Source organism: Pongo abelii, chromosome 13, assembly GCF_028885655.2.
Source record: "Pongo abelii isolate AG06213 chromosome 13, NHGRI_mPonAbe1-v2.0_pri, whole genome shotgun sequence".
In the NCBI taxonomy this organism is placed as follows: domain Eukaryota; kingdom Metazoa; phylum Chordata; class Mammalia; order Primates; family Hominidae; genus Pongo; species Pongo abelii.
Window position 1 is genome coordinate 112,334,884 of NC_071998.2, and position 22,509 is coordinate 112,357,392.

Here is a 22,509-nt window from a genome sequence, read left to right on the forward strand (position 1 = left end):
AAAAAAGAAAAAAATAATATTACTGAGACTACAGATTAAACTCAATTTCTCCCACTATACGCTCACAACGTGATTCTGTAGGATTTTCCCCCACACATTAAGCAAGCAGTCAGTTCTGCAGTGGTGGGCACCACAGGACTGTCCTCTAGTTCAGTTCAATTCTGACACTGTCTACCTGGAGACAGTGTCACATCCCTCAGGTTGAAGGCTGGCTCACAAGACTGCCCCCAAGTTCCGATGCCAATTGCAAGCCTCAGTTTTACCTGTGCTTCTGACTGACCAGCTATAAATCAGAATTCCCACAACTCCCTCCTTGGGTTTGATTAATTTGCTAGAGCAGCTCACAGAACTCAGGGAGCACTTACTTACATTTACTGGTTTATTATAAAAGATATTACAAAGGATATAGATGAAAAGATGCATAGCGTAAGGCAGGTGGGAAGGGGCGTAGAGCTTCCACACCCTCTCTGGGTGGATTCCCCTCCAGGACCCTCCCTGCGTCCAGCTTTCTGGATGCTCCCCAAACCCAGTCTTTTAAATTTTTATGGAGGCTTCATTATGTAGGCCTGATTGATTACATCATTGGCCATTGGTGATCAACTCAACCTTTAGCCCCTCTCCCCTCCCTCTTTCTAGTGACCAGCCACGATCCCGAAGCTGCCTAGAGGTGGCTAGCTATCAGTCAACTCATTAGTATACAAAGAGATACTTATGACAGCAAAAGGGACTAAGTATGTATTTCATAATATTAAAATTACTAAAAGACTTTTTTCCATGGCAAAATTGTGTTATAAGTCACAAAAATTGTTTACCGCGCTTGAAATTTAGACCAAAAGCCTTGTGGAAATGGCATAAATAGCAGTTATGTGACTTGGGGGAGTTTTTCTGATCCATATGTATAGTTTAATATGAGAAAATGAAGGAAAAAGTACAGATACATTTAAGTTCACGGTTTGAAGTACAGGTTGAAGGCCAGGTGTGGTAGCTCATGCCTGTAATCCTAACACTTTGGGAGGTAGAGGTGGGAGGATTGCTTGAGCTCAGGAGTTCAAGATCAGCCTGGACAACATAGTGAAATGCTGTCTCCAAAAAAATAAAAATAAAGTACAGGTTGATTATCTCTCATCCAAAATGCTTGCTATCAAAAGTGCCTTGGATTTTGGATTTTTTCAGATTTTGGAATATTTGCTTTATACTTGTTTATATTTTTTATATTTATATTCAAATATTTTAGATTTTCAGATTTGGAGTGCTTAACCTGTAGTGAATGAGGCTATTGGAATGGGGCATTTGGCTATATTGTAATGTATGTGAAATAATAATCAGCTTTTTAAAAACAAAAAAATGACAGGTTTTTATTTCTTTCAAACTACTCACCTTGAGAGGCCAGATCATGATATCAGAGATCCTTTCTTTGTATAAAATTTTCTGGGTTTCCTTCAGGATTTTTTTTGTTTTGTTTTTCTGAGATGGAGTCTCACTCTGTCGCCCAGGGTAGAGTGCAGGGGCACGATCTTGGCTCACCGCAACCTCCACCTCCCCAGTTCAAGTGATTTTTGTGCCTCAGCCTCCCAAGTAGCTGGGATTACAGGCACCTGCCGCCTATGGCATCATGCTAGGCCATAGACAACAAAGGAAACATAATCTAGACTCCAGGAAACTGAGATAGCTATATGACATGGTCATTAAAAACACGAGTTTTGAATTAAATCACGTTTCAAGTTTTAGCTAAACCAATTAGTTAAGGAATTTTGGGCAAATTATTTAAGATCTTCATCTGTAAAATGGGAAATAACACTTATCTCATAGAGTTGTTGTATTCAATTCTTTCAATATGATGATACACATAAAGAGCTTATCACAACATATATTTGTCTGTCTGTTTTTTAGAGACGGGCTCCCTGTGTTGCCCAGGCTGCAGTGCAGTGGCCAGTCACAAGGCTGATCATAGCACATTGTAACCTGGAGCTCCTGGGATCAAGCGATCCTCCTGCCTCATCCTCTGGAGTAACTGGGACTGCAAGTATACACACCGTGCCTGACGAAATATCACAATATTTGGTGCATGGTAAGCCCTCCGTAAATGTTAGCCACTAGTATGATATTCTTTAGAATTAACTTCAATCATCATCTTTTCATTAAATTTTTGGAAGTAGACAAAATTCATAACCTTACTCAGTCAAGTTTACTGAGTAAGGTTAGTGATCAAATTGGGAAAATAAAAACAAAGTGTACCTGAAACGATGGACCCGATTTTCTTGTGAGACTTAAGAGTTAGTTTGAAAGCAGAATCCAAAGAGGAATTCCAAAAATTGAATATATTAATAGATTATATTAGTGTAATCTCTCCTTTATATACTGTATAAGTTCTGTAGGGGAGGAAAGGGAGTAATTCCTTTCTGTCCCATCATAAAGGTCATGGCCAACACCCCTGTAACAAAGACAGGTTGACAAGAGAAAAGCGTAGCAAATTTATTTGATCAAAGCTTTATGTGTCATGGGAGCCTTCAGAATGAAGATCCAAAAATGCAGAAAAAATTATCCATTTTTATGCTTAGGATCAATGAAGTATGGACAGCTGTGTAGAAATAGGATTGGATAAAATGGGTATGATCTAATGCTAATAGACTGAGTGAGGAAACTCAGCAAGACCTACCTCTCCAGATTTCTCTTGGCCTTTCTGTGCAGCATTCCTTCCTCCTGGGTATTGGGTAGGACCCCTATGGAATGAGAGTCTTAATTTCTTTATGGCCAGCTGTTAGACAGAAAGCCGGGAGTTTGCAGGAAGTTTCTGTATAATCGCAGCTTATATATACCCATATGCTTGTGAAGGCATATTATCTTTTAATAGAGATATGAAAAACTCAAAATGTTTTTCCTACTGCCGTACCACACAGTACGATACTTGTGACATCAGATGTGTAAGGGTTGTTGCCCCATACACCAGATACTTCTTGCAGTGGACACCAGCTGCGTGTCCTCTTAGTCAGTTCAATTCTGACACTGTCTGCCTGAAGATAGCATCAGATCCCACAGGTTAAGGACTCAGTCCCACAAAAGTGCCACCAACTTCAGATGCCCATTACAAGTAGTAGATTGCCACCTATACTTCTGACCACCAAGCTATAAATTGGGACTCCCACTGCCCCCTCCTTGGGTTCAATTAATTTGCTTGAGTGGCTCACAGAACTCAGAGAAATACTACTTACATTTTCCCATTTATTATAAAGGATATTACAAAATAAACAGCCAGAGGAAGAGTTGCATAGGGCAAGGTATGTGGAAAGGGGTATGAAGTTTTCATACTCTCGCCAGCATGCCATCCTCCAGACACCTCCACATGTTCAGCTATCTTGGCTCACTGCAAGCTCCGCCTCCCGGGTTCACGCCATTCTCCTGCCTCAGCCTCCCGAGTAGCTGGGACTATAGGCACCTGCCACCACGCCTGGCTAATGTTTTGTATTTTTAGTAGAGACGGGGTTTCACCATGTTAGCCAGGATGGTCTCGATCTCCTGACCTCGTGATCTGCCTGCCTCAGCCTCTCAAAGTGCTGGGATTATAGGCATGAGCCACTGCGCCCGGCTGAGGATGTCATTTTTAAGGACTAATCAAGTCACAGTGCTAAACCATTCTGAGCCTTAATGGTCATGAACTTTACCTTTCTTTCATATAGGAAAAGAAATATTTTTATATGAAAACATTTAAAGGAATTTGACCAAGGTCTCTTTCATTAACAAATGCTTTAGTTCCTTCTGGAAGATCTATAAATTGATTTTGTAGATAAGAATAGTAGACACTGAAGTTTGAAGTGATCAGATGTTTTTCATATAGCATGAGACAAATATGAATGAATTTCAGAAACAATATTTAACAAAAAGGGCAGATTCAAAAGATATTTTATGGTTCAATTTCTCTAAAGTTCAAAAACAGTTCAAAAATCTGTGGTGTTGGAAGTCGGGATGGTGATTACCCATGTGTGGGAGTTAGTGACTGGAAGGGGTCATGAGAGGACTTCTGGGATTCTGGAAACATTCTGTTTCTTTACCTGGATGCCAATTACATAGCTTGTGTTCACTGTATAGAAATTCATGAAGCTATATACACTTACGATTTATGTACTTTATGTATGATACATTGCAATAAAAAATATGCATACAGAGAGAGAGCACATGCATGAAAGAGCACACTGTTGAAAGTATGGTTTTTAAACAGAGTGAATTCTAGTTATAAGATGTTAGATGTATTCATGACCTAGACACCATGGAGCTGCTGGGAATTCAGAGATTACTCCTCCACTTGTGGTGGTTACATTCTGAGCAAGCAAAAGATATATAGTAGGTATATTCAGTGTAATAAACAGGGAGGATTCATTCTGTCAGAAGAAAGTAGATTTCTGGAAAGTCTTCACAAGAAAAGTAACATTTTAATTTGTTGAGAGAAAGAAGAGGATGTTTAATTCCCTTTAACAAATTCCCTTTAAGGAAAGGGAATTTCATGAGCAAAAACTCATGATGTGTTCAGGTAATGACAAAAAGATGACTAGAGCAATGGTATGTGGTGGGGAGGCCAGAAAGTTTGGACCAGACTGTGATGAGTCCTGTTTGTAGTGCATGGTGCCAAAATGTTTAGACTCACAGGCATTGGGAACCATTACATTTCTTTTGTTTTTATTATATAAGTGGGTCAAAGGTAGAGGATGGATTGAGGATAAAGCAAAGGAGAATTGGAAGGAAGCTGGTTCCGAGACTATCTTAATAGTCTAAGCAAGAGAGGATAAAAGTTGGATCTAGGGCAGTAGCTGTGAAGATGGATAGACACGAATTTCAAAATATTTTGGAGATAGACTCAATATTGGTGGACGATGCAGAGGGATGACTGGAAGATAACTCTGTTCATTCGTTTATTCAACAAATATGTATTGAGTTCCTGCTAGGTACCAGGCACTATGCTAGACTCGGGAGACACTGTAAACAAAACAGACAGGCTCTCATGGAGCATACAGTTCAGAATGGAGACAAATGTTAAGCAAAATGACATAAATGTGTAATTTCAAACTGATTATGTGAGGAAAAAATACAAATTCATTGAGAGTATAGAACTGGGGACTTCACTTCATCTGCCCTACACTGGAGGCTTTCCTGAAGAAGCAACAGTTGAGCTGATCTCTGAAGGAAGACTACGAATTAACATGGTAAAAAGAATGCGATCAAGCATTATTATTACTGTGAGGAGGCCAGTGTGACTGGAGCCCACAATTGAGGGAATGAATGACAGAGGTGAATCTAGAGCGACAGTGACAGATCACGGGGGACCACCTTGTAGGCCATGGTAAAGATTTCCTTCATTACAGACTGCTGGATTTACTTTTTTTTTTTTTTTTTTTCCTGAGATGGAGTCACACGCTCTGTTTCCCAGGCTGGAGTGCAGTGGCACGATCTCGGCTTACTGCAGCTTCTGCCTCCTGGGTTCAAGAGATTCTGTTGCCTCAGCCTCCTCCCCTCGACCCCAAGTAGCTGGGATTACAGGTGCATGCCACCACGCCTAGCTAATTTTTGTATTTCTAGTAGAGACGGGGTTTTGCCATGTTGGCCAGGCTGGTCTCGAACTCCTGACCTCAGATGATCCACCCACCTCGGCCTCCCAAAGTGCGGGGATTATAGGCATGAGCCACCGCTCCTGGACTGGATTTACTTTTTAAACAGATCACTCTGGCTATCTGACTGCAATGTAATGATGGAAGAGTAAGGCAAGAGAGCTTGTAGACAGATCAGTTAGAAGCTGTTACAGTAGTTTGATGAGGGCTTGGATTAGAGTGTGTGAGAGTGGAAATGGAAAGAAGCAGACTTAATTTGAGAGGTGTTTGGGAGTAAGAATTAACAGGATTTAGCGATTGACTGAGTATGGGACAAGGGAAGAGGGAGGTGTCAAGAATGACTCCCAGGTTTTTGACTTATTCCAGCGAGCAGTGTTCACTATTTAGGGAACACTGGAAGAGGAACAGGAGAGTGAGAGGAGGAATGGGGTAAATAATAAATTCAATATGAACTGAGGGTAGGATGCCAATGAGATATCACGTAGGCAATTGGAAATAGGAGTCTGGAGCTCAGAGAAAGATTGGATTGAGGATATAAATATCGGCAGGGTGTGGTGGCTCACGCCCATATGTAATCCCAGCACTTTGGGAGGCCAAGGCAGGTGGATCACCTGAGGTCAGGAGTTCGAGATCAGCCTGGCCAACATGGCGAAACCCTGTCTCTACTAAAAGTACAAAAATTAGCCGGGCATGGTGGCAGGCACCAGGAATCCCAGCTACTCAGGAGGTCGAGGCAGAAGAATAGCTTGAACCTGGGAGGCAGAGGTTGCAGTAAGCTGAGATTGCACCATTGCATTCCAGCCTGGGTGACAACAGCGAGATTCCGTCTCAAAAAAAAAAAAAAAAAAATTAAATAGAGTAAACACATGGCATTGGGAACCATGGGTGTGCATTAATTTGTCCAAGATAAGATTAGAGAGAAACTAGAAGGTACCACTGAGGAGTTCTGATGTTTAAATTACACTGCAAGGAGGAACAAAAGCCAGCAAAGGAGTCCATGGAGTGGCCAGGGAGGCAGGAGGATACCAGGAGAATGTGGTGTCCCAGAAACCAAAGGAAGAAACTTTGAGGAAGGAGAGAGTGCTCATCAGTATTAAATACTGCTGGTTGCCAAATATTCCAGCTTCCTGAATTCTAGGACCCCCTTATGTGGGTAAAAGGGGCCTTGGGACTAGTTTGGTTCAATAAACAGAACAGGAATGACAACACTTCCAGCTGGAGCATGTGTCAATTCTAGCCCCTCTGGAGATCCCTTTTCTTTCTGGCAAGGTCATCAGTGATGTTTGATACAGTGTCTGCTCCATCAGCTTGGAGTAGTATGGGTCCTAGCATTTATAGCCTCTGAGTTTTTAACTTTATAGACCTGAAGGTTCTAGAAATAATAGTTTTGATAACTCTTAAAAATTAATCTTGTTGAATATACGGAAAACTCTTACAGGTTTTGATGAACACCTGGCTTTATTCTTGCAATGAAGAAAGGTTCTCAACAAAAAATATTCTCCAAAGCAAAGATACCATCGTCATCTCACTCTCCTATCCCATCATCTATGTCCAGTATGAGATCTAGGTCACTTTCACCTTTGATTGGATCAGAGACTCTACCTTTTCATTCTGGAGGACAGTGGTGTGAGCAAGTTGAGATTGCAGATGAAAACAATATGCTTTTGGACTATCAAGACCATAAAGGTATCACTTTTTAATCTAAGAATTGGTCTGACCACATACTTTAAGTAGAGATAGAAAATTTTCAGCTTGCATTTTTGGTCCAAGTGTAACATTCTGGTACTAATTTGATCTGTTGTTTTTATTAACAGAAATTGTGTAAGGACAGTGGGAGGATTGAGGTTTCTGGGTGAGGGTAAACATGTCAGTGGATTCAAAGAGGGAGTTTTCAGAAAGAGGAAGCTTTGTGGTAGGAGAGTGTCTTAAAACTCATCCCAAAACTTGCCATCCTCTTTGGTTAAGGGGAGGGAAGATCTGTTCACTTCAGAGTGGAGCGCCTTAATTCAGTAAAAAAAGTTATCCATACTTGGCCTATGCCAGTCTTTTTATTAGCAAACTGCTTATCTGTGAATGGACTGATTTCCACATATGGAACATGTATTTATGTTCCACTAGTGTTTTAGTTTTTTCTTAAAAGTATCTGTTAGTCTAGGAATCTGTTCTCAAAAGTGCATTGTTGGGGGTATAGCTTAGTGGTAGAGCATTTAACTTCAAAAGTAAGTTATTCTTTGGTAAGTCATGAAATAATAGGCATTAAACTCTAATCAGGTTTTATTAGTAAGCATTAACAACATTGAGTTTATACTATATCTTTACTGCTAGTTGGCATATTGTTATTTCTAATTTGATTAATATTTTAGAATATTATCAAATTTAGAATATTAATCAAATATTAATCAATTTTCTTTCCCAGAACAAGCCAAGTTAAATTTAAAAATCATTTTATTTTGAACCAAAATAAATTTAATACTAACTTGTAAATAATCTTAGAGAATCTTTGGCTCACAGCCTGGATCTCAACCCAGGATTAATTTTTTCTGACTCATAAGGCAAGAACCAAGAGATGATTTTCTTTTTAGGGCTACTTTTGTAAAATGTAATATGGCATTAACAGTCTTTGACAACAATATCTAGGAAAGTTATAAGACCAGATTTGCCATCCACCAAGTAAGTGACTGCTCTAGCTCTGTAAAATATGTTGTGATTTTCTCTATTTAAAAGAGCAACAAATTTAGAGTTTCTTACCATAAAAAAATAGGAAAAGAGGATTTTTAAGAATTTCAGTGTTTCTGAACTTCAGATTGGAATTTTCTAAAAAAACAACAACTAAGTATTACCAGTTTATTTTTAAAAACTAACATGAAAATATTGCTAAAAACTTCATATAGTTAAAAGTGCAAGTTTTATATTCCTCTGACTGGATTCAAGTTCTGGATTTGTGCCTTAATTAGCTGTAGGATCTTGAGCAAATGATTTTTTTTAATAAGTGATGATATTAATAACTTCTATCTCAAAGGTTTGTTGTATAAATTAAATTTTAAAAATGTAAACCACTTAGCCCAAAGCTTGACACACAGCAAATATTTATAGTGTGTATAACCATTATCATCATTATATCATTATAGTTATTACATTACAATACATTATAATATTACAATACATTAATTGTAATATACAATACATTATAGTTATTACATTACAATACATTATAGTATTACAATCATTACATCATTATTTCATTATAATTATGAAATGCTATGAAGTAAAATATTATTAAAGCATTATGATTAGAAATAGCCAGCTTTTTTTGGTATATGCATGGCTTAATTTTTGTTTTTGTTATATAACATCAAAACGACTTGTTCTTTGTGATATTCATGTCTTTCCTCTACTGATGATGATCTGTTTCTGTAATTTCAGGAGCTGATTCACATCCAGGAGTTAGATATATTACAGAAGCCCTCATTAAAAAACTTACTAAACAGGATAATTTGGCCTTGATAAAATCACTGAACCTTTCACTTTCTAAAGATGGTGGCAAGAAATTTAAGGTAGGTTACCAACAATTTCTGAGCATAGATACTGTTTTTAACTTTTCTGTGCTTTAATACTGCGAAAAAAAATTATCCTAATGTCACCTAATTTGTGGCAGACCTTTTATTGTTTCCAGTGAATGTTCTAAATCAGAAGTATATGACATCTCCAAATTAATAAGTTTCTATTACTCAATATTCTCTACGACATTGACTCTGTAGAGAAGGGGTTGGCAAAGTACAGCTTACAGGCCAGATCAGGCCAGCTATCTATTTTTGTAAGTAAAGTTTTATTGGAACACAGTCACACTTATTTGTTTACATATTGTCTGTGGTTGTTTTTGCACTACAGTTGCAGAGCTTAGTAGTTGCCACAGACTATATGGCCTGCAAGCCGAAAACATTTACTATTTGGTCTTTGTATTAGTTCATTTTCATGCTGCTGATAAAGACATACCCAAGACTAGGCAATTTACAAAAGAAAGAGGTTTAATTGGACTTATGGTTTCACGTGGCTGGGGAAGCCTCACAATCATGGTAGAAGGCAAGGAGGAGCAAGTCACGTCTTACATGGATGGCAGCAGGCCTAAAGAGAGCTTGTGAAGGAAAACTCCCCCTTATAATAACCATCAGATCTTGCGAGACTTACTATCACGAGAACAGTAGGGGAAGGACCTGCCCCCATGATTCAGTTACCTCCCACTGGGTCCCTCCCACAACACATGGGAATTCAAGATGAGGTTTGGGTGGGGACACAGCAACACCATATCAGCCTTTTACAGAAAATGTTTGCTAATTCCTGCTCTAGAGTGTTTACAGCTTTATTCATAAACTATACAACATGAACACATTATGATAGACAACTTAATTCCTTTAATTGGAAGAAAAAAACCTTAGATTTCTACCACATATTATTCACAAAATAATTCCAGAAGGGTGAAGAACTAAATGAAAACAAAGCAAAATGAAAAAAGCAACTGACAGAAATGCTATGAAAGTATTGGAGAGAGTATATGAGAATATTTTAAAAATCTTAGAGTGGTGAAGGTCCCCCTAAGCAAATACTAACCCTAGTACCACAAAGGAAAAATATTGACAGATTTAGCATGCATAAAGACTTAAGCATTGTGTTTAATGAAAGATGTACTTTAATAAGTTAAAAGAAAAGCAGCAGCCGGGCACAGTGGCTCACGCCTGTAACCCCAGCACTTTAGGAGGCTGAGGTGGGCAGATTACCTGAGGTCAGGAGTTTGAGACCAGCCTGGGCAACATGGTGAAACCCCATCTCTACTAAAAATACCAAAAATTAGCCAGGCATAGTGGCGGGCGCCTGTAATCCCAGCTACTCAGGAGGTTGAGATAGGAGAATCGCTTGAACCCGGGAGGCGGAGGTTGCAGTGAGCCGAGATCGCGCCATTATACTCCAGCCTGGGCAACCTAGATGTTCATACAGCTGGTTTCTTGTTGTTAAGGTCTCAACTTAGTGAGGTCTTCTCCTTTTTTTTTTTTTTTTTTGAGACAGGGTCTCACTCTGTCATCTAGGCTGATGCCCTCTCTTACCACCCAATCACAATTAGTCACCCTCTCCTCAGTCACACTCTCATTCTTTTAGTCAACAAGTATTTATTTAGCACCAGGCAGTAATGCTAGAGTAGTGAACACAATGGGCAAAATATATATATTTATATATATATTTATATATAAATATAAATATATACATATTTTATAGATTTTATAGCAAACATTGCTTATATATTTATATATGCTTATATATATGCTTATATAAATAAATATATACATATTTTATAGATTTTATAGCAAACAAGATCTTCAGAAAATAAACAGTGCTAACAAGGAAATAAAGACATCTTGTGACAGAATGCAAGGCACCAACAGGGCAGATTTTGCCCGTTGTGTTCATTGCTCTAGCATTACTGCCTGGTGCTAAATAAATACTTGTTGACTAAAAGAATGAGAGTGCAACTGACGAGAGGGTGACTGATTGCGATTGGGTGGTAAGAGAAGGCATAGCCTAGATGACAGAGTGAGATATATATATAAATATATATATATATATTTCTTTGGAGACAGAGTCTCGCTCTCTCACCAGGCTGGAGTGCAATGGCGTGATCTCGATTCACTGCAACCTCCTACTCCCTGGTTCAAGGGATTTTCCTGCCTTAGCCTCCTGAGTGGCTGGGATTACAGGCACGTGCTACCACGCCCAGCTAATTTTTTTGTATTTTTAGTAGAGACAGGGTTTCACCATGTTGGCCAGGATGGTCTTGATCTCCTGACCTTGTGATCCGCCCTCCTCAGCTTCCCAAAGTGTTGGGATTACAGGCGTGAGCCACCGCGCCCAGCCATATATTTATTTGTTTATTGTCTGTTTCTGTGACTGAGAACAGGAACTTTGTTTTCTTTATTCACTACTTTGTTTCCAGTACCTAGAACAGCTCCTGGCCCATAATCCATGTTCGATAAATATTTGTGGAATGGGTGAATGAATTATAATCTTGGAGAGAACCATTTGATGTGGTAGAAGATATATTGCCTTACCAATACAGGTTGAGCATCCCAAATCCAAAAATCTGCAATGCTCCAAAATCCAAAACTTTTTGAGCACTGACCTGATGCTCAAGGAAAATGCTCATTTGAGCATTTTGGGTTTTGGATTTTTTGATTTGTGTTGCTTAACCAGTAAGTATAATGCAGATATTTCAAAACAAATCTGAAATCTGAAACTCTTTAGGTCCCAAGCATTTTGGATAATGTATAGTCAGCCTGTAGAACAGGAATGAATGGAAGGCAGAATGAACGAATGTAGACAATTCATGTGAGAACATTGGTGGTAGATAAGGAAGATAAGATGATAGCTTCATAGTAAAACAAGTTTAGTCCTAGGTGATTTATATAGAAGAAATCTGAACATATTGAATATAAGCTCTGGGCAGCAGGGAAAAATTATCTAGTTCATGCCATATTCCCATTACCTGGTACAATGCCTCATATGTAGTCAGTGTGTAATGAATATATGTTGGAAAATGACTGCTTTTAAACTTGAGGGGAAGATCCAGGAGGGAGAAAGAGGTTGAATTTGCAAGGGCATTGGGGGAGGAGGTGAGTGAGATCATGCAAGAGCGTAAGTACTTGATTTAACTTGAAAAAGAAGACATCCTGGCTAACATGGTGAAACCCCGTCTCTACTGAAAATACAAAAAATTAACCGGGCTAGGTGGGACGCGCCTGTGGTCCCAGCTACTCGGGAGGCTGAGGCAGGAGAATCGCTTGAACCCGAGAGGCAGAGGTTGCAGTGAGCCAAGATTGCACCACTGCACTCCAGCCTGGCCAACAGCGAGACTTGGTCCCCCGCTGCCCAAAAAAAAAAGAAAAAGAAGAAAGCTATCTCTCTTAGTCTCTTAGTCCATTTTCTGCTGCTGTTAACAGACTACCACAGACTGGGTAATTTATAAAGAATAAAGATTTCTTTGGCTCACAGTTCTGGAGGCTGGGAAGTTCAAGATTGAAGTGCTGCATCTAGGGAGGGCGTTCTTGCCGCGTCATGACATGGTAGAAGGCATCCCATGGTGAGGCAGAGCAAGAGAGCAAAAGCGTGTGAGACATAGAGAGAAAAAGGAGGCTGAATTCCTGTGATAATTAATCCACTCCCAAGATAATGGCATTCATTCATTCCTGAGGTCAGAACCGTCATGACCTAATCACCACATAAAGGTCTCGCCTCTCAGAACTGTCACAATGGCAGTTAAATTCAACATGAGCTTTGGAGGGGACACTAAAACCATAGCACTATCTTTTGGAAGAAAGGAGGGGAACGCGAGGGAGAGGTATAGCAAAACTGAGGTAGAGGGAACGATAGTGCGGGAAATCTTGTTGGATAGTCTTGAGCTTCTTAGTATATAGACAATGTTGTTGTCCACTGAAGGGCAAGGAGAGTTTGGTAGCTTGAGTAGAGTTATTACTCCTAGTCAAGGAGAGCTGCATCAAGGGATTGTCCAGGAGAGCAGTAAGGGTATATTATTTTCTGATGACTGATCAAACAGCCCCTGATGCACATACGTAAATATTGTACTTTATGTCAAGTCATCTGTTGTGTAAAGTATTTATTCATTTGTTTCCAATTAGTATATCGAGAATTTGGAAAAATGTGTTAAACTTGAAGTACTGAATCTCAGCTATAATCTAATAGGGAAGATTGAAAAGTTGGACAAGCTGTTAAAATTACGTGAACTCAACTTATCATATAACAAAATCAGGTGAGTTATATAACGAAATCTTTAGGTAGCATTGCAGGTAGCTTTGTTAGAGAGGTAGATTAATGTTATCCACATTACTGAAAGAATCCTTTGACACAGAAACAGAAGATATTTTTATCTTTATTCATTGATCAAATGAATGTCTATCTCTTCACATATGGTAGGTAACTGTGTATGTTTTGGCATTACTGAAGTACAGAATAACATCTAGCATTATCAAAGAGAGATATTTTTGAGCACCAAATTATATCTTAATTTCATTTCTGACAGGAAGTTTTCCCAGATATTGTCTATGATTTATTACCTTATTACATAAAGAATGTTGACATGAAGCAGAATGTTTTAACCCTGACATTTTGACCCCCAAGATGTTCTAATCTGTTTTGATTCTAGTGTTCTTTGCTCATTGCTACAAGAAATATGCTCTCAATCCTGTTTCCAATTCATAATAAATATTACTGTGAGAAATAAACATACTAAAACTGACAGTGGGTAAAACTGCATATAGAAAACTTGTTATAGACAAAATGATACAAGAATCAAATCTTGAAATTCTTAATATCTGCATGCTTTTCCCCCAAGTTAGACTTGGTAAATATGATGGCCAAGAAAATGACTAGCAATGGCAGAAGTTCTGATATGACAAAACTGAAATGAAAAAAAATGATTAATGAACCAAACCCTTATTATAAAATTTGTATAAAAAGTTGATTCTGATGAAAATATTTCAGCAAAATGAAAGTGAAAGTAGAGAAGTTTAGAAATATTTACCCAGTGTAGATAGAGGCTCTGAAGTATTTGTGCAGTATAGAAAATTGACCAAAGAATTAAATTGACAAATAAATTATAAGTGACTTGGGAAAAACCTTCATCAATCAGAATTCATCAATATGTGTGATAGATGCTTTATTTAAAAGTTCTGATTAAATTACTTGTATTCCTAAATAAAGTATCGTCTATGGGTTCCCATATCCTGCTGGCATAGCTAATGTTTTTATGATAACTTAAGACAGTAGTTAAGAACATCTTTTGGACAGGAATGTGGCAGATAGCACAGGGTGCTATTGAGTTTCCCAGCTCTCCACTAGCTGTTTGCTAGTACTGTTCACATTAGTCGGTGAGAATGCCACGGACACATTTTTCTTTTCTATGTTATGGAGTTGCAAAGTCTAATAATAAGATTGATAGGATTCCTGGGCATAGTAAGAAAAGGTTGGCAGTTTAGCTGTTCTGGTAAATTTGGCTTTAGCTACTTTTCTCTGTTCTCATTTATGAAAAGAGTTGATAAATTATCATTATGAAAAGTAATCTAACATGGAGCTAAGGCTGTTTATTCTAAAAATACAATGGAGAGACTCTATAATTGTACTTACTAAATTTTATTTTATCCTTTGCTTTCCAGCAAAATTGAAGGCATAGAAAATATGTGTAATCTGCAAAAGCTTAACCTTGCAGGAAATGAAATTGAGCGTATTCCAGTATGGTTAGGGAAGAAGTTAAAATCTTTGCGAGTCCTCAATTTGAAAGGCAACAAGATATCATCGGTAAGTTATTCAAAATAGCAGGAATTTTTAGACTTCTTAAAAAATAAAATATTAAAAATATCTAAGTTTTTTAAAAATGGGATTTCTTCCTTTAAAGATTTTGCTCCTTTGACTAAACACTAGATTCAGACATAACCCATGATTTTCTAGATTAATTAAATACAAGCAGTCCTCATTTTGCGTGGGTTCCGTAGTAACCTAGAGTTGACCTCTTAGCATTTTTACATTTATCGTTTCATGTAAACCTCATAACATTCTTGTTAAGAAGGCAGTACAAGGATTATTTTTATAACACTATGAGTTAGGTAGTAACAAGTAAGGTCTAGGACAGGTTAAGTCCCTTATCCAGAGTCACATTTTGTGCCAGAATCCAGATCACTGAATGCCTAGAAGAAAGTTCTGGGTTTTTTTTTTTTTTTTTTTTTTTTTTTTGACAGTATTAACTTGCAATTTCAAATTTACCAGTTTATTTTGATTATGATGTTAGGTGTTATAGGAGGTTGATCACTAGCTTTTTATAATAGGGAAACTTTGTTATCATGATTTACATATTTGGATGATGTTGTATATTTTTCTCTGGAATATAGTTTATAATTTTCTTATGGTATTTATTCACAGCTAGGTATTTAATAAGCATTTGCTTAGTAAATATGTTAATTTATTTACATTTGTATTAAAATTGGGAAAATTGTGCTATAATTTAGTGAACATCAGTTGTAAAATAGAAAATGAAAGATGTGACTTCAAAGATGGGCCTCTATAGAATTGCCTTCCATGACCTTGGAGAATTCTTTAATCCCTCTAAAACCACTGTTTGGGGAAAATAATCCCTATACTGCCTCCTTTACAGGGGTATTATGGGGGCTCAGATGAAATGATAGATGTGAAAATGCTTTTAAAAAAACTTTAAAACACTAAATAAGTCTAAAGCTATATTCTTTAAGCCTTCACCAGTGGAGGCCAATAATAATAAGCAATATTCATTGAATGCCGTGTTGTTAACAATACCTATGCTTTCTAATTTCATCCTGTGACAGTCTAAGAGCCTCAGAGCCCAAGCCCAACCCCATGTTGTACAGCATCACCTTGGGGCTGTTGACGCTATGGGACGATGGGAAGAGGTAGCCATAGATCTAAAATTTGCCATAAATATTCCTGAAGTAGTTGGTCCTTAGATAGTGTCAACTTAGTGTCAGCTGTGCAACAGGAAAATCAATAAATATTTCTTTCTAATTTTGTATGATGTCCTTACCCCGTTGATATTTGACATTGGCATTATGAAGAGTGCTGCACATTCACTTGGGAGAGAAGATTTATTTGTACTAGCTACTTGGAGTACTGTTTCTCAGCCTTTTTAGGTTGCGAATGAACTATCTGAATAAACTATCAATTATAGCACAGTTATCTGAAGATTTACCAAAATATTTTTTATAACCATTCTTTTTTTGATTTGTTGAATCAGTATAATGAAAAGACAAAGTTGAGAGTTACACAAACTTGAATTCAAATCCTGTTTCATTCACTTACAAGGCTTTGAGCTTTGGGCAAGTCACCTAACTTCTTTGATCCTGAGTTTCTTCATCTGTAAAATTAAGATGATACTTACATGATAAGTTGTTGTGAGGAGTCACAAATGAAATAGTGTATGGAAAATGCCTAATACTGCCCAAATACACTATAAATACTCATATACTCCCTTTCCTGACACCACTACTTTTGGGTAATTGGTTTCATGAATAGATTCCTTGCCATGTTAAATTTCCTTGATTTGTAACTTCCTTTAAGTATGTTATGATTTTTAAATTAAATTTTACCAATGCTAATGTTATATCATTTCAGCTCCAAGATATAAGCAAGTTGAAACCGCTTCAAGATTTGATTTCTCTGATCCTAGTTGAAAATCCAGTTGTGACCCTTCCTCATTACCTCCAGTTTACCATTTTCCACCTCCGTTCACTGGAAAGTTTGGAAGGTCAGCCAGTAACCACTCAGGATAGACAGGAGGCTTTTGAGAGATTCAGTTTAGGTAAGATTAAATTGAAAAAAATAATAAATTTGGGTGAGGGAGAAATTTATTTTCAGAAATTATCTAGAAATATGTATTATGAACTTTATAATGCTATTAAAATGTACATGGGAAATGGCAGCATAAATCAATTCAACAAATATTTACTGAGTGTGTACTGTGCACCAGGCAACTGGATTTGGCACTAAGGATACAATGGGAAGGAAGACATATGGTGCTGGCGTCCATGCAGGTTATGTTTTGGCAGAGAAGACAGACAAAAGAAAAACCAGATAAAGTAACAGGGGAACCCTCTTTGTGGCACAGAGGAATGGCTCTCTGAGAGAGTGACATTTAACCCGAAAGCAAAGAGAAGAGAGGGTTAGCCATGTGAAGAATGGCATTAAGGGGAGGGAACACCTTGTTCTTTGAGGCTCAAAAGACCCTGTGAGTTTAAGGAGGTGAAAGAAAATCAGAGTTAAATGTCCCTGACTGACAGCTTTGAAGAGAGTAGTGGTTCTCCCAGCACGGAGTTTGAGATCTGAGAATGGACAGACTGCCTCCTCAAGTGGGTCCCTGCCCCTGAGTAGCCTAACTGGGAGGCACCTCCCAGTAGGGGCTGGCTGATACCTCATACAGCCGGGTGCCCCTCTGAGACGAAGCTTCCAGAGTAACAATCAGGCAGCAACATTTGCCGTTCTGCAATATTTGCGGTTCCGCAGCCTCCGCTGGTGATACCCAGGCAAACAGGGTCTGGAGTGGACCTCCAGCAAACTCCAACAGACCTGCAGCTCAGGGTCCTGACTGTTAGAAGGAAAGCTAACAAACAGAAAGGATATCCACACCAAAACCCCATCTGTACGTCACCATCATCAAAGACCAAAGGTAGATAAAACCACAAAGATGGGGAGAAACCAGAGCCGAAAAGCTGGAAATTCTAAAAATCAGAGTGCCTCTTCTCCTCCAAAGGAACGCAGCTCCTCGCCAGCAACGGAACAAAGCTGGATGGAGAATAACTTTGACAAGTTGAAAGAAGAGGGCTTCAGAAGATCAGTAATAACAGACTTCTCCGAGCTAAAGGAGGATGTTTGAACCCATCGCAAAGAAGGTAAAAACCTTGAAAAAAGAATGCATGAATGTCTAACTAGAATAAACAGCGTAGAGAAGACCTTAAATGACCTGACAGAGCTGAAAACCACGGCACGAGAACTACGTGACGCATGCACAAGCTTCAGTAGCTGATTCGATCAACTGGAAGAAAGAGTATCAGTGATTGAAGATCAAGTGAATGAAATGAAGCCAGAAGAGAAGTTTAGAGAAAAAAGAGTAAAAAGAAATGAACAAAGCCTCCAAGAAATATGGGACTATGTGAAAAGACCAAATCTACAATTGAATGGTGTACCTGAAAGTGACAGGGAGAATGGAACCAAGTTGGAAAACACTCTTCAGGATATCATCCAGGAGAACTTCCCCAACCTAGCAAGGCAGGCCAACATTCAAATTCAGGAAATACAGAGAACACCACAAAGATACTCCTCGAGAAGAGCAACTCCAAGACACATAATTGTCAGATTCACGAAAGTTGAAATGAAGGAAAAAATGTTAAAGGCAGGCAGAGAGAAAGGTCGGGTTACCCACAAGGGAAGCCCATCAGACTAACAGCAGATCTCTTGGCAGAAACTCTACAAGCCAGAAGAGAGTAGGGGCCAATATTCAACATTCTTAAAGAAAAGAATTTTCAACCCAGAATTTCATATCCAACCAAACTAAGCTTCATAAGTGAAGGAGAAATAAAATCCTTTACAGACAAGCAAATGCTGAGAGATTTTGTCACCACCAGGCCTGCCTTACAAGAGCTCCTGAAGGAAGCACTAAACATGGAAAGGAACAACCGGTACCAGCCACTGCAAAACCATGCCATATTGTAAAGACCATCGACGCAAGGAAGAAACTGCATCAAGTAATGAGAAAATTACCCAGCTAACATCATAATGACAGGACCAAATTCACACATAACAATATTAACCTTAAATGTAAATGGGCTAAATGCCCCAATTAAAAGACACAGACTGGCAAATTGGATAAAGAGTCAAGACCCATCCGTGTGCTGCATTCAGGAGACCCATCTCATGTGCAGAGACACACATAGGCTCAAAATAGAGGGATGGAGGAAGATCTGCCAAGCAAATGGAAAGCAAAAAAAGGCAGGGGTTGCATTCCTGGTCTCTGATAAAACAGACTTTAAACCAACAAAGATCAAAAGAGACAAAGAAGGCCATTACATAATGGTAAAGGGATCAATTCAACAAGAAGAGCTAACTATCCTAAATATATATGCACCCAATACAGGAGAATCCAGATTCATAAAGCAAGTCCTTAGTGACCTACAAAGAGACTTAGACTCCCACACAATAATAATGGGAGACTTTAACACCCTACTGTCAATGTTAGATCCACGAGAGAGAAAGTTAACAAGGATATCCAGGAATTGAACTCAGCTCTGCACCAAGCAGACCTAATACAGAACTCTCCACCCCAAATCAACAGAACATACATTCTTCTCAGCACCACATCGCGCTTATTCCAAAATTGACCACATAGTTGGAAGTAAAGCACTCCTCAGCAAATGTAAAAGAACAGAAATTATAAGAAACTGTCTCTCAGACCACAGTGCAATCAAACTAGAACTCAGGATTAAGAAACTCACTCAAAACCACTCAACTACATGGAAACTGAACAACCTGCTCTTGAATGACTACTGGGTACTTAACGAAATGAAAGCAGAAATAAGGATGTTCTTTGAAACCAATGAGAACAAAGACACAACATACCAGAATCTCTAGGACACGTTTAAAGCAGTGCGTAGAGGGAAATGTATAGCACTAAATGCCCACAAGAGAAAGCAGGAAAGATCTAAAATCAACACCCTAACATCATAATTAAAAGAACAAGAGAAGCAAGAGCAAACACATTCAAAAGCTAGCAGAAGGCAAGAAACAACTAAAATCAGAGCCAAACTGAAGGAAATAGAGCCACAAAAAACCCTCCAAAAAAAATCAATGAATCCAGGAGCTTTTGAAAAGATCAACAAAATAGACCACTAGCAAGACTAATAAAGCAGAAAAGAGAGAAGAATCAAATAGACACAATAAAAAATGATAAAGGGGATATCACCACTGATCCCACAGAGATACAAACTACCATCGGACAATACTATAAACACCTCTACACAAATAAACTAGAAAATCTAGAAGAAATGGATAAATTCCTGGACACATACACCCTCCCAAGACTAAACCAGGAAGAAGTTGAATCGCGGAATAGACCAATAACAGGCTCTGAAATTGAGCAATAATTAAGAGCCTGCCAACCAAAAAAACTCCAGGACCAGATGGATTCACAGCCGAATTCTACCAGAGGTACAAAGAGGAGCTAGTACTATTCCTTCTGAAACTCTTCCAATGAATAGAAAAAGAGGGAATCCTCCCTAACTCATTTTGTGAGGCCAGCATCATCCTGACACCAAAGCCTGGCAGAGACACAGCAAAAAAAGAGAATTTTAGACCAATATCCCTGATGAACATAGATGTGAAAATCCTCAATAAAATACTGGCAAACCAAATCCAGCAACACATCAAAAAGCTTATCCACCATGATCAAGTGGGCTTCATCCCTGGGATGCAAGGCTGGTTCAACATACACAAATCGATAAACGTAATCCATCATATAAACAGAACCAGAGACAAAAACCATATGATTATCTCAATAGATGCAGAAAAGGCCTTTGACAAAATTCAACAGCCCTTCATGCTAAAAACTCTCAATAAATTAGGTATTGATGGGACATATCTCAAAATAATAAGAGCTATTTATGACAAACCCACAGCCAATATCATACTGAATGGGCAAAAACTGGAAGCATTCCCTTTGAAAACTGGCACAAGACAGGGATGCCCTCTCTCACCACTCCTATTCAACATAGTGTTGGAATTTCTGGCCAGGGCAATCAGGCAGGAGAAAGAAATAAAGGGTATTCAGTTAGGGAAAGAGGAAGTCAAATTGTCTCAGTTTGCAGATGACATGATTGTATATTTAGAAAACCCCATCGTCTCAGCCAAAATCTCCTTAAGCCAATATGCAACTTCAGCAAACTCTCAGGATACAAAATCAATGAGCAAAAATCACAAGCATTCCTATACACCAATAATAGACAAACAGGGAGCCAAATCATGAGTGAACTCCCATTCACAATTGCTTCAAAGAGAATAAAATACCTAGGAATCCAGCTTAAAAGGGATGTGAAGGACCTCTTCAAGGAGAATTACAAACCACAGCTTAACAAAATAAAAGAGGACACAAACAAATGGAAGAACATTCCATGCTCATGGATAGGAAGAATCAGTATCATGAAAATGGCCATACTGCCCAAGGTAATTTATAGATTCAGTGCCATCCCCATCAAGCTACCAATGCCTTTCTTCACAGAATTGGAAAAAACTACTTTAAAGTTCATATGGAACCAAAAAAGAGCCCGCATTGCCAAGACAATCTTAAGCAAAAAGAACAAAGCTGGAGGCATCACGCTACCCGACTTCAAACTATACTACAAGGCTACAGTAAACAAAACAGCATGGTACTGGTACCAAAACAGAGACATAGACCAATGGAACAGAACAGAGCCCTCAGAAATAATACCACACATCTATAACCGTCTGATCTTTGACAAACCTGACAAAAACAAGAAATGGGGAAGGGATTCCCTATTTAATAAATGGTGATAGGAAAACTGGCTAGCCGTATGTAGAAAGCTGAAACTGGATCTCTTCTTACACCTTATAAAAAAATTAATTCAAGATGGATTAAAGACTTAAATGTCAGACCTAAAACCATAAAAACCCTAGAAGAAAACCTAGGCAATACTATTCAGGACATAGGCATGGGCAAGGACTTCATGTCTAAAACACCAAAAGCAATGGCGACAAAACCAAAATTGACAAATGGGATCTAATTAAACTAAAGAGCTTCTGCCCAGCAAAAGAAACTGCCATCAGAGTGAACAGGCAACCTACAGAATGGGAGAAAAGTTTTGCAATTTACCCATCTGACAAAGGGCTAATATCCAGAATCTACAAAGAACTTAAACAAATTTACAAGAAAAAAAAAAAAACACATCAAAAAGTGGGTGAAGGATACAAACAGACACATCTCAAAAGAAGACATTTATGCAGCCCACAGACACATGAAAACATGCTCATCATCACTGGTCATCAGAGAAATGCAAATCAAAACCACAATGAGATACCATCTCACACCAGTTAAAATGGCGATCATTAAAAAGTCAGGAAACAACAGATGCTGGAGAGGATGTGGAGAAATTGGAACACTTTTACACTGTTGGTGGGACTGTAAACTAGTTCAACCATTGTGGAAGACAGTGTGTGATTCCTCAAGGATCTAGAACTAGAAATACCATTTGACCCAGCCATCCCATTACTGGGTATATACCCAAAGGATTATAAATCTTGCTACTATAAAAACACATGCATATGTATGTTT

At 38.5% G+C, this 22,509-nt stretch overlaps 1 protein-coding gene across 14 annotated transcripts in view; it reads left to right on the top strand.

Moving 5' to 3' along the window:
- Positions 1 to 22,509, top strand: part of CNTRL (centriolin) — a 103,041-nt gene that overhangs the window by 3,599 nt on the left and 76,933 nt on the right. For all 14 annotated transcript variants that reach the window (XM_054520555.2, XM_024252857.3, XM_063714025.1 and 11 more), the window contains exons 2-7: positions 1,891 to 2,068; positions 7,033 to 7,280; positions 9,018 to 9,148; positions 13,274 to 13,404; positions 14,807 to 14,948; positions 16,788 to 16,974. In XM_054520555.2, the coding sequence (XP_054376530.2) occupies positions 7,064 to 7,280; positions 9,018 to 9,148; positions 13,274 to 13,404; positions 14,807 to 14,948; positions 16,788 to 16,974 (808 nt within the window). In that variant the 5' untranslated portion in view covers positions 1,891 to 2,068; positions 7,033 to 7,063. The remainder of the gene's footprint in view (positions 1 to 1,890; positions 2,069 to 7,032; positions 7,281 to 9,017; positions 9,149 to 13,273; positions 13,405 to 14,806; positions 14,949 to 16,787; positions 16,975 to 22,509) is intronic.